This window comes from Dipodomys ordii, unplaced genomic scaffold (genome assembly GCF_000151885.1).
Source record: "Dipodomys ordii isolate 6190 unplaced genomic scaffold, Dord_2.0 Scaffold10, whole genome shotgun sequence".
Lineage (NCBI taxonomy): Eukaryota > Metazoa > Chordata > Mammalia > Rodentia > Heteromyidae > Dipodomys > Dipodomys ordii.
This window is the reverse complement of record NW_012267226.1, coordinates 20,497,250-20,509,324: the sequence shown is the minus strand read 5'-3', so window position 1 is coordinate 20,509,324 and position 12,075 is coordinate 20,497,250. Positions and strand designations below refer to the sequence as shown.

The following is a 12,075-nucleotide window of genomic DNA, read 5'->3' as shown; positions in this document are numbered from 1 at the left end:
GGGCCAGGCCAGAAAGGGCACAGGGAGCGGGCTTCCTCCTGAGGAAGCATCCTGGCTTACACTCACTCAAGGAAATATCTGGAACCTTCTAGGACAGCCAAATCCTGGCCTACCAGCATGGGATCCTGACCTCCCTCCTCAGCACAGGCCAGCAGTGGGACTTCCCCAATGGCTGGGCCCCCCTCCAGGACCTGGTCATCAGAGGTAGGCAGGCAGGCAGGCAGGGGGCATCTGCCAGGACCTGGCCCCACGGAGGACGGGCCAAGCTGGGCTTCTGGGCGCTGTGGACTAGAGATGCAGGCCTCCTCCTTCCCCTGCCTCCTGGGCTGCTCTGGCCCCGCTCAGCACACATGTCCAGCCCCTGTCCCTTCTCTCTACCCCGAGGTATGGCCTGAGGGTCCAGAAAGGAGGCCTGGGGGCAACCAAGTCCCCCGGCCTCTGCTCTGCTGGGATGGAGGCTCTGGAGATTCAGGTCCTGCCTTGCCTGGGGCCCTAGGCTTGACCAAGTCAGTGTCCCCTCGGACCCAAGAAGTGGCTTTCCAGCTGGCCCAGCACTGGATCAGAACCAACTTTGACGTCTACTCCCAAAAGTCAGCCATGTATGAGAAGGTGAGCTGGCGCTGGGCGTCCCTCTGTCCCCGGGGACCTCCTCCATTAGAGGAGGCCAGGGTGTCAGGCTTCTCCTGGACCAGGGCGGCCCAGCCAGGATGGTGGTGACACCCAGTGGCCATTCCTGGGAACTGCAGGGACCATCGCTGCAGGCCAGAGGAGCTGGGCTGACTGACCTGCTGGGGTGGTGGGTGGCTTGGGGACCAGCGCCTGACCTACCACCGTCCCCTTGTCCCCAGTATGGAGGACAGGTGGTGTCAGAGGCCCTGAGGAGGAGCTACAATAACCCCCAAAAGGGCCCAGGCGCCCTTCCTCCTCTCCCAACTGTCCTGCCTGCCTCTAGGAGGGGTTTGGTGTGGCCCTGATGCTCCTGGACTGCTAGGTGCTGGTAGATTGATCACACCTAAAATCCTTGCTATCCAGGAGTCAGAGAGCTGGAGGATCCAAGATTTATCCGCCCATATTGGTTCACTGGTAAATTCTTCCAAATATTTAAGGAAGCCATTATAGCAATTCTCTATCATCTCCTCCTTGTTAGGAAGTCCATATGACGCTAATGCCAAAACCAGACAAAATTTCCAAGAGAACAACAGACCAACATCTCTCATAAATCAACAGTTAAACATTTTTGAGCTAACACAGTTATAGCAAGAGTACAGGACACAAAGTTAATATACAAAAGTCAACTGTTTTCCAGTCAACTACAGGCCTACCTAAAGCACTTCTCTTCAGAGATTCATGGACAGGACTCTGATCAGGCCATTTTCTCTCTGGTCATTTAAGCTCCTACCCTGGACAGGCTACTTCATCATATGACTAACCCAACAGCACACAAAACAAGAGTTAACTAAATACAAGGTTTTCATGCTGAAGTAGCCAATACTAGAATTAAGATATGAAATTGGAGGGCTGGGAATGTGGCTTGGTAGAGTGCTGGCCTAGCATGCATGAAGCTCTGGGTTTGATTCCTCAGTAGCACATAAACAGAAAAGCCAGAAATGGTGCTGTGGTTCAAGTGGTAGAGTGCTAGCCTTGAGCAAAACAAGCTTAGGGAAGTGCCCAGGCCCTGAGTGGGGAAAAGGTATGTCATTGGAGTTCAATTCCCTGTGATACCTACTTAATAAATGCTGCTGTCCCCTGACTGGAGCTGGGCGCAGGATGGGGTGGGGTAGGACAGAAATACTTCCTTAAGCAAGGCCTGCAAACAGTTGTCCCGCCCTGCTGAGTCCTAATGCTTCCCTCATACAAGCTGTGCACTCAGTGATTCAGCATCAGGGAGAGAACCCGATCCAGACTAAGAAAAGCTATACATGGAGAGCCAGTTCTAAAAACACGGAGATGACTTCTCACCAGTGTTTACTTTGTCAAACCTGCAATTCTGCTAAGGACAAAGCCTCGGTGACACAGGTAGACGTTGATTTAATCACACGTTCAGTGTTGTGTTTTCTAGTGACCTGGTGTTACTGAGGAGATATGGCTGGTGCTGAAATGTAATGAAAATGTTACTCAGCTGTGCGTCTCCCTGTGGGGCATGAATGGTCCGTGTCTTACTGATACAGATGTTTATTGAATGGGATGTGTTGTACAACAGTGCACAGTGGTTACCAGCCAAAGCCGCCTGGATTGTCTCAAAGGTATTTCTCAACCGAGAGCTGGTGGCTCACGCCTGTCATCCTAACTACTCAGGAGGCTGAGATCTGAGGGTCAGAGTTCAAAGCCAGCCAGGGCCAGAATGTCCCTGAGAATCTTCAATGAACCACCAGAAAACCGGAAGTGGTGCTGTGGCTCAAGTGGTAGAGTGCTAGCCTTGAGCTGAAGAGCTGAGGGACAGCGCCCAGGCCCAGAGTAAAAGCCCCATGACCGGACCCCCCAAAAAAAGAAGAGAATCAAGAACCATGAAGGAAGCGACAGAAAGGCAGAAATGTACAGAGAAATCAAACCAACAGAAAAGAATAATATCATCATCATCATCATTATTGTATGCAGAAATGCGAGCCAGTGCCTGGTTCTCCAGACTCATTTTTCAGCCAGGGAAAGCCCACACACCCTCACGTCTTCAATCCCAGCTGGGAGGTGTGGGAGGCCGCCCCACTCCCGCGTGGCCGCTCAGCGCGTGGAGCGAGGCGCCGCTTCCCTCACCGCGGACACGGAGCAGATGCCACCTTGAGGGGCGCCGGCTGCTGGAGACCGAATGGCTCTCGGGGCCTCAGCCACCGCCCGAGTACTTAGACGCTTTGCCACAGGTTTGGAAGATGTGCGGCAGGGCTGTGGAACCACACTGGCAGCCCAGATGCCAGGGGTGGAGGCCCGAGGTGCCAAGGGAAAGCCGGGCGGTGGGGGCCGGGGCTCACACGTGCGGCCGCTCCGGCGTCCACAGAGCAGAGCAGCGGCGCCCACGATGCCCAGCAGAGGCTCCACGGGAGACAGCTGCGCCCTGCGGGGAGGAGGCCCAGCCCCGCCCGTCCTGACCTGCATGAGTCCTGTTGCCTGAGCCAGGGCCTCGGGAACGCCGTGGGCCAGGCCTGCTGCCCGGCTGATGGCCAGTGGGATGGGCTGCTCCCTCCAAGTCACATGACACCTCCTGCACCCTCACAGGTGGAGTCTGTATATACAGATATGTGTGTGGCATATTGTGAGTGATATGTCACCTATATAGACAGATTTATACAAGACATACTATGCATTATGTAAATATATATTTGTAAATATTATATATTTATCTATTTCTATAAGTGTTATATGCATATACATGTATATTTGTATTTCTATATCGCATGCATATACATACTTTATGTAATGTATATTTATACATCAATGTGAATATATTCATAAACATATTTATATAACTATATGTATATGTATATTGTATATTTGTATGTATAGCTACCACCTGTATAGACATTTATATGTAAAATATATTTATATATTGTGTAAATGTATTTGTTATATATTTATAAATATATATGTATATAAACATGCAATAGAGATTACATATATAGTATACTTGGATGTTATACATATACAGAGCTATACCAGTATAATTAGCATGACGCGTCATCATCACGGATTGTCACAAGGTCAAGGTTGTGGTTTATCAACCGCGAGACGCTTTCTCACCTGAGTATAGCAGAGCTGTGCGCGCGCGCAGTGTCGTCAGCATTGGAGGTCTGGCTAAGGAGCACCCCTCCCATCTAGTAACAAGAAAACACAGTCCAGCCCCAGTCACTCACCCGGCTCCCTGTGACCTCAGAGAATCCCCAACGCAAAGGACCCCAGGGAAAAACCCAGATCCTGATCTGGATCTGTAACTCACAGCAAGAAAGGAACAACACAACACTCACCAAGAAGCCAGCAACATGCCTCCGCCTTCAAAAGCCAACAATCCCAAGTGAAGAACTTAAGTGAGAGGGAAGAGGAGGAAACTCAAGGCAACGAATTCAAAACTAGACAAATGGCCCATGAAACGGGGAGCTGGCTAAGCAGCGGCGTGAATGCAAAGATGATACAAACAACTAACTGAGCTCAAAGAGAATTCCAGCACCTGAATGGAATGCAGGCCCAGGCCGTGCATGCTGGGAAAGGGAAATTCCATGAAGGTGCAGGCGTCCTGAAACACAATCCAACTGAACTCGTGGAAATGAAGAGCTCGATAGCCCAAATACTTGCTGGTAGGTTGTCACTAGAAACGTTTAATGTATTAAATCCAAGGAGGTTCCTCCCCACTAAATGTGCTCCTGTACTCTACCCGTAAGAAGCCACAATGATGCCCTGTGCAGTGGCTCACACCTTTAATCCTGGCTACTCAGGGAGCCTGACATCTGAAGATCATTGGAAGCCAGCCTGAGCAGGCAAGTCCATGAGCCTTTTCTCTCCAATTAACCACCCAAAAGCCACAAGTAGAGCTGTGACTCAAGTGGTAGAGTGCCAGCCTTGAATGCAAAAGCTAAGGGAGGGTGCCCAGGCCCTGAATTCAAGCCCCAGTGCTGCTTTTTTTTTTTCATGGGGCCTGAACTCTGGGTCTGGGTGCTGTCCCTCAGCTCTTCAGCTCAAGGCTAGCGCTCTACCACTTGAGCCACAGCGCCACTTCTGGCTTTTTCTTTTTGGTTATGTGGTGCTGAGGATTTGAACCCAGGGCCTCATGCATGCAAGGCAAGCGCTCTACCACTGAGCCACCTTCCCAGCCCAGTGCTGCTTATTTTTTAAAAAAGGAAGAAAAGAAAAAGGTTACCTCTTCAAATCAAGCCATCCTGTACTGAGTCATGGTCCTTAATCACAGCCTCTCCATAAAACAAGCCTATGACCAGCTTGTACCTGAATACTGTTCAACTATCTTATTATCTGAACTTTGAATTATTTTCCTGTGATTAGTTAGGTTCACGGAGACTACTATTAATACATGTACTTCAGCCAGGCACTGGTGGCTCAAACTTGTAATCCTAGCTAAGATCTGAATCAGATCAAAGTTCAAAACCATCCAGGGCAGAAAAGTCTGTGAGACTCCATCTCCAATTAACTGGTAAAGAAATTTAAAAAACAGACAAAAAAATCCATAAGCTGGAACAGAAGTGTGATTAAAGTAGTAGAGTAGTAGAGCACCAGCCAGGAGCAAGAAAGCTGAACAAAAGCATGAGGTCCTGAGTTCAAAAAAAGCCATGTACTTCAGTTTCTTGACACTGCCTCCCGTTCCCCGCACCACAGACCCGCAGAGGCTAGTCCTCGGGTCCCCGGGTTCCCACGCAGCCACCGCCTGTTGTGCTGAAATGAGAATCCTCTATCCCACCTCTCTGTGGCTCCTCTGTATCTCATGATTAAATTCCCATATAATGGTGTGAACTGTGAGTTCCACATCGAGACTGAACAAACAAGTCCATTACAGCCGCAGCTGTCAGTCTCTTGAAGTTGAGGCCGGGAGCTTCGTCTGCACCATTGCCCTCGGCCACCCAACTTGATGAGTAAACGGACGCAACTTAACTTGAGGATTCATTTTCCTGACAAGTGGTCAAGTATCAGCCAATCACGAGCTCAGTCATGTCCAAAATAAGGAACATGCCCAGGGGGAACCAATCAGGACGTTTCTGACATCCCTTCCTTTTGCTGTCTATAAATGCCTTTTGGCTCGAGATGCTGCTGCCTGATTCTTGATTTGTTTCATTGCTCAAATAGATATTGCTAATTTAGTTTTCCTTCAACAGTGACGGACACTGCTGGGATGCTACAGCTGACACCCTTAAGTGCCAACCTGAGTCTGAAGGGAGGGTCGCCATGCCGGTCACTAAGGTCAGAGGTGACAGCTGGCAGTAAGCTCCGCCCCATCCCCCTCCTCTGCCTGGGATTATTTCTAGCAAGTCCCGGATGGGATGGCCTGCATTGCTGGTCCTGGCTCCAGCCAACTCCTCTTCCACCATGCAGAGGGAGAAGCTTCCAGAAGCAAATCTGAGCCTGCAACTTCAGCCCCCACCTTCCCTGCCGGCTCCTCTTCGGGGAAGCCTTCTTGGTCTGGCACAGGCCCTGTCGAGACTGGTGTCCCCATGCCCCCGCCTTGTCTCCCAGGCTCCCAGCACGGACGCCAAGTCCAGGGAGCCGGCTGAGCTCCTCACCACCCCCAGCCGGCCCGCTCTTCATGCACTGGAATGGTTTCCTTCTGCTCGTTCCCTTGGCAAACTCCTGAGCAACCTTCAAGACCCATGGCGAAAGTTAGCACTGTGGTGGGTCTCCGTGATCCCTTTCTTCATGGAATGGCAGGGCTGGTCCACAGAACTGCCATCCAGATCATGGATGTGTGCTCACATATGAGCTACGTGGCCCTCACTACATCCCAGGCTCTCCGGTGCCCACTGCTCCAATACCACTGGCACAGCTGAGGGCGGGGCCTGCCCTGGGCATCGGCTGAGACTAAGAAACAGAAGAGGCAAAAAAAAAAAAAAAGTCAAATGGAAGGTGACCACTGTGTCCCCGGAGCAGCGGTCACCACGCCCCAAGTCTGGACTTTGATTGGCAGAGCAAGCCAGCTGGGCCTGGCCTGACCAGGGAGGGGTGCCGGGACTCGCTCACTCCACCAGTCACAGCCACCGCCACCATGCCCGGGAGGCCCTGGGAGCTGCACCTGCTGCTTCTGCTGGGGCTGGGGCTGAGGGCCCAGGAGGCCCTGCCCCCACCCTGCGAGAGGTAGGCATGTGGGAAGGCTTGGGGGTGAGGGACCAGAGCTGGAAGCTGTCATCAGAGCTTCAGTCCTGCGCAGGACGGAAGCATCGGAGGGGAGGCAAGGAGGGCAGGCCTCCTCCTGCCGCAAGCTCTAGTCCTGGGATGATGCCTGCCAGCCAGCGGCAAACTGACACATCAAGAAGGTAGCCAGGGCTGGGAAGGTGGCTCAGAGGTAGGGTGCTTGCCTTGCATGCATGAGGCCCTGGGTTCGATTCCTCAGCACTACATAAGCAGAAAAAGCCAGAAGTGGCACTGTGGCTCAAGTGGTAGAGTGCTAGCCTTGAGCTGAAGAGCTGAGGGACCAGAGTTCAGGCCCCACAACCCGCAAAAAAAAAAAAAAGAATGTAGCTGGGCTTGTAATCCTAGCTACTCAGGAGGCTGAGATCTGAGGATCATTATTTCAAAGCCATCCCAGGCAGGAAAGTCTGTGAGACGCTCATCTCCAATAAACTACTCAGAAAAAGCTGCAAGTGGTGCTGTGGCTCAAGTGGTAAAGTGCTGATTTTGAGCACAAAGAGGCTCATGGACAGCTGCCAGGTCCTGAATTCAAGCCCCAGGACTGCGGGCAAGGGGCGGGTGGTGGAGAAAAATGAATCTCATCATTAGCATAAAACAGGAAATATGTTCTCTTGATTGTTCCCTTAATCTCTGCTCAATGCTCCAAGCCTGGGTGTGAGGGACCCTCATTGCCTGTCGAGAGCACCGGGTTCCGCCCAGGCCTGACATGTGCTCTGGCCCAGTGTGCCAGCTCCAGAAGGAGCCTCCTTCCCCTCTCCATCAGCAAGCACACCAGCCACCCCGCCTGGTTTTGTCTATTATAACCTGCGGCTGTGTGTGGGGGGGGGTACTGACGATGGAACTGGGGCCTCGTGTACACTAAGCCAGGCCTCTACCCCTGAGCTACACCCCCCAGACCCACCACCACCCACGTCCTCTGTAAGCATTTGGTTATCTGGGTTTACAGTTACTCAGTAATTAATCTGCCACTCAGCAAAACACCCAGTCCAAAGGCCCAGCGGCGAGTAGTGCCTGGAAACCTTCCCAAATGCGCCACCGCGCTCCTCCCGAGTCCTAGATCCGGCTCCACCTTGGCAAAGCCCCGCTGCACAGTATTGCGTGGTTGGCGCGCCTTCCGGAGCAGCCTGTTCAAGACCACACACTGCCATCGGTCTTGTCAGATTCCAAAGGCAGAGGTGCTGTTGGCCCTGCCCCGCTGCCTTGCTTCTGACATCTGGCAAATTCGCGTTAAGAGACCATGCTGTTCTCCTGGTCTGAGACTCTCCAGCACTAATGAGATGTCGGGTTTCCCTTGCTGTGTAAACCAGTTGTTCATTCCTTTACTCTGGGCTACCTGGCCTGTCCATGTGCTATCAATGTGTTGTGTGTTCCAGTACTAGGACTTGAACTTTGGGTCTGGGCTCTGTTGCTTAGTTTTTTATTCCCAAAGCTGGTATTCTACCAATTGAACTCCACTTCTGGCTTTTTGGATATGAGAGTCTCATGGACTTTTGTGCCCAGGCTGGCTTTGAACCATCATCCTCAGATCTCAGCCTCCTGAGTGGCTAGGATGGCAGGCGGGAGCCATGGATCTGAAAGGTGGAAACATTAGGTTTGGTCTCTGTGCTGCTCCCGACTGCTGGCGGCAATGCTACTCTAGCAGGCGCCCCCCCTTCCTAGGGGCAGGGGCTGCAGACACCCCACCAGCACCCCCAGAGTTCAGCACAGAGGTTTTGGAGAGTAACCCGAGTGTTTTGCGTGGAATCTCCCTGCTATAACAGCACAGATGCGTCCGGGCCCTGGGGCGGTCGCCTGCATTAGAACAGGAGCTGAGAGGCCCCGGGGAAACTGTGTAGTCATACCTGCACCCTCCCTCCTTCTCCCTTCTTCCCCCCCCCCAAAAATGCAGCGCATCCACCCAGAGACCCTCATGTGAAGTATGAACACACAGCTGCCAGGGCGTGTCAGCCTGCACTTCATGCTTTTCATTTTTAGACACCAGTGTTTGAATTGCCTGCTCCTGTTTTTATTTTATATATGCTGATGTTGGGGCTTGAACTCAGGGCCTTGGACTCTCACTTAGCACTCTACCCCTTGAGTCACAGCTCCATTTCTGGCTTTTTGGTGGTTCATTGGAGATAAGGGTCCCAGGGACATTCAGGATCCTCAGATCTGTTTTCTGAGTAGCTGGGATCACAGGAGTGAGCCACTGGTGCCAGGCACCAAATGTGTCATTCCCAAAGCACTAATGCCTGTCCTCTACCAGGCCTTGTTCATTGTGTCAGTCAGTGGCCAGTGCTTTGCCAGGCCTTTGCTGCACAAAGCCCTTGGACGTGTATGTTACTACCCACAAACCGCACATACACGCACACACATACACGCACACACACAGCTCACCATGCACACATGTATGCACACAGCTCACCACGCACACACGCACACATGTATGCACACAGCTCACCATGCACACACGCACACATGTATGCACATAGCTCACCACGCACATGTGCACACATGTATGCACACAGCTCACCATGCACACGTGCACACATGTATGCACACAGCTCACCACGCACATGTGCATACATGTATGCACACAGCTCACCATGCACACATGCACACACATATGCACACAGCCCACCATGCACACATGTATGCACACAGCTCAGCATGCACATATGTACACATGTATGCACACAGCCCACCACGCACACATGCACACATGTAAGCACACAGCTCACCATGCACACATGCACACATGTATGCACACAGGCAGTCCCTGTCCAACCCCGGAGCCTTGGCCGCAGGCTGCAGCCCTCCTCCTGACCGCGCCCACCTCTGACTGTGTCTGCAGCCAGGTGTACTGTCATGGGGAGCTCCTGCACGCGATCCAGATGGCCAAGCTCTACCCGGACGACAAGCAGTTTGTGGACATGTCCCTGTCCACGGCTCCAGGTGAGGCCCTCACACCTTCTCCCGAAGCTTCCACCCAAAGAAACAGCCATGAGAGCTCACAGAGGCCGTTGGGGGGGGGGGGGGGGGTGGGGGAGGCCTCTCTGGACCCACTGAGCCCTCCCTCTGCTGTGCTGCAGACCAAGTGCTCCGCCGCTTCAGGGAGCTGGCCGAGGCCCACAACCACAGCGTCCCCGCGCCGCAGCTACGCGAGTTCGTCCAGCAGCACTTCCGGCCTGTGGGGCAGGAGCTGGAGGCGTGGTCCCCCGAGGACTGGCACGGCAGGTATGGCTCTGCGTGAGGGCTGGGCGCGGCCCCTGGGCCAGGCCACCCGCCCCTGAACCTGCTGGGCCCGGCGCTCTTCCAGCCCCCGGTTCCTGCAGAGGATCGCCGATGCCAGGCTGCGCGCCTGGGCGGAGCAGCTGCACCACATCTGGAGGAAGCTGGGGAAGAAGGTAACAGCTTCCTGGGGAGAGGCAGGGGGAAGAGCCCTGAGAGCACATCCCCACCCCATGCCCATCACGAGCCCCTCAGAAAGAACGGAGGCCAGGAGGCAAGCCCTGCTGCTCATCCCCACGCAGCAAGCCTCCTGTGCCCGGGCCTCCTGGCCTCTCCGTCTCTCCCTGAGGCTCAGTCACTGCCAGGCGGCCCTGCCTGCGGAGCCTGGAGAGAAGCCTCTCCTGTCTCCGAGGCCTGCAGAGAGGCTGGTGGTCCCCCGAGTCGCTCAGGACCCCCCAGCTCTCTCTTCCACAGATTCCTCAACCTAGGGACCCTCCTAAGCTTGGCTGCCCCTCAGCCGCGGCCCCCACAGCCCGGGGAAGGGTCGGGCTCCACCTTGCTGGGCAGAAGCTGGAGGAGGAGTTACCCCTCGGGCCTGGCTTGGTGGTGGCAGCTGGAATTGGGGGAGGGGGGCACCGGAGGAGGGGGCCAGGACCCCTCCCTCAGCCCCACCCGAGTGGAGCCATGATGGGGCCACACTGGCCTGTCCCCGGCCTGCTCGGGGCTCTGCACACTTGGTGAGCCCAGTCCCCCCCTGAAGCTGGTGCGTGGGGGACACGCTCGCCCTGGCTCCCCGCCACTGGTCCCCGCCACTGGCCCCCGCCACTGGTCCCCGGCCACACAGCAGAGCCACAGAGACAGACGCGGGCTCTCAGCCTTGGAGGCCGGACCTCCACCCCTGGCCTCGTCCAGCCCCACCCTGGGGCGGATGCCAGGCGCCCGCCACCCCCTCTCGCCTCCCTCCAGATAAAGCCAGAGGTTCTCAGCCAGCCCGAGCGCTTCTCGCTCCTTTACTCCCCACACCCCTTCATTGTGCCTGGCGGCCGCTTTGTAGAATTCTACTACTGGTGAGCCCCCCCCCCGGGCAGAGGGGGTGCAGGGAGGGGGGTTGAACCAGGGCCAGTGCCCTGGATGGTGGCAGGCTGACGCCCGGTGGCTGCTTCCCCCCAGGGACTCGTACTGGGTCATGGAGGGTCTGCTCCTGTCTGAGATGGTGCAGACGGTGGCCGGCATGCTGCAGAACTTCCTGGGCCTGGTGAAGACGTAAGCGCGGGCACGTGTGCGTCCACACAGGGGCACGTGTGGCCGCAGGCTTGGGGCGGGGCTCGCCTGAGCCCTGCCACCGGCAGAGACTGTGAGCCGGTCTCTGTTGGCAGCTATGGGCACATCCCCAACGGCGGGCGCGTGTACTACCTGCAGAGGAGCCAGCCCCCGCTCCTGGCGCTCATGATGGACCGATACATGGACGCCACCCACAACGTCACCTTCCTGCGGTGAGCGAGCAGCGGCCTGGGCTGGGCGGGCCGGGAGCCACACAGCCCCACGCTGAGTGCTGCTCGCTCCACCCCAGGGAGAACATCCAGACGCTGGCCTTGGAGCTGGACTTCTGGGCTGTCAACAGGAGCGTCTCTGTGCGCGTGGGAGGGCAGAGCTACAACCTGAACCGCTATTCCGTTGCTTACGGGGGACCCAGGTAAGACCTGGCCCGGCCATCGTGCTCTGGTGTGTCAGAAGGAAAGCTTGAGCTGGGCGCTGGCGGCTCACGCCTGGAATCCCAGCTACTCAGGAGGCTGAGATTTGAGGCTGGCAGTTTGAAGCCAGCCCAGGCGGGAAAGTCTGTGAGACCGTTATCTCCAATGAACTACCAAAAGGCCAGAAGTGGCGCTGTGGCTCAGGTGGTAGAATGCTAGCCTTGAGTGACAAAAAGGTAAGGGACAGCACCCAGGCCATACGTTCAAGACCCAGGACTGGCGTGTGCGCGCATGCGCACACACACACACACACACACACACACACACACACACACACACACACACA

The 12,075-nt window shown here is 55.1% G+C and overlaps 1 protein-coding gene across 1 annotated transcript in view; it reads left to right on the top strand.

The window, feature by feature from the left end:
- Window positions 1-6,660: 6,660 nt before the first annotated feature.
- Treh (trehalase (brush-border membrane glycoprotein)) overlaps window positions 6,661-12,075 on the top strand; it is a 28,078-nt gene continuing 22,663 nt past the window's right edge. The window contains exons 1-8 of the mRNA XM_013009749.1: window positions 6,661-6,774; window positions 9,662-9,762; window positions 9,900-10,044; window positions 10,127-10,214; window positions 11,005-11,105; window positions 11,209-11,301; window positions 11,415-11,531; window positions 11,609-11,731. Of these exons, the coding sequence (XP_012865203.1) occupies window positions 6,686-6,774; window positions 9,662-9,762; window positions 9,900-10,044; window positions 10,127-10,214; window positions 11,005-11,105; window positions 11,209-11,301; window positions 11,415-11,531; window positions 11,609-11,731 (857 nt within the window). The 5' untranslated portion in view covers window positions 6,661-6,685. The remainder of the gene's footprint in view (window positions 6,775-9,661; window positions 9,763-9,899; window positions 10,045-10,126; window positions 10,215-11,004; window positions 11,106-11,208; window positions 11,302-11,414; window positions 11,532-11,608; window positions 11,732-12,075) is intronic.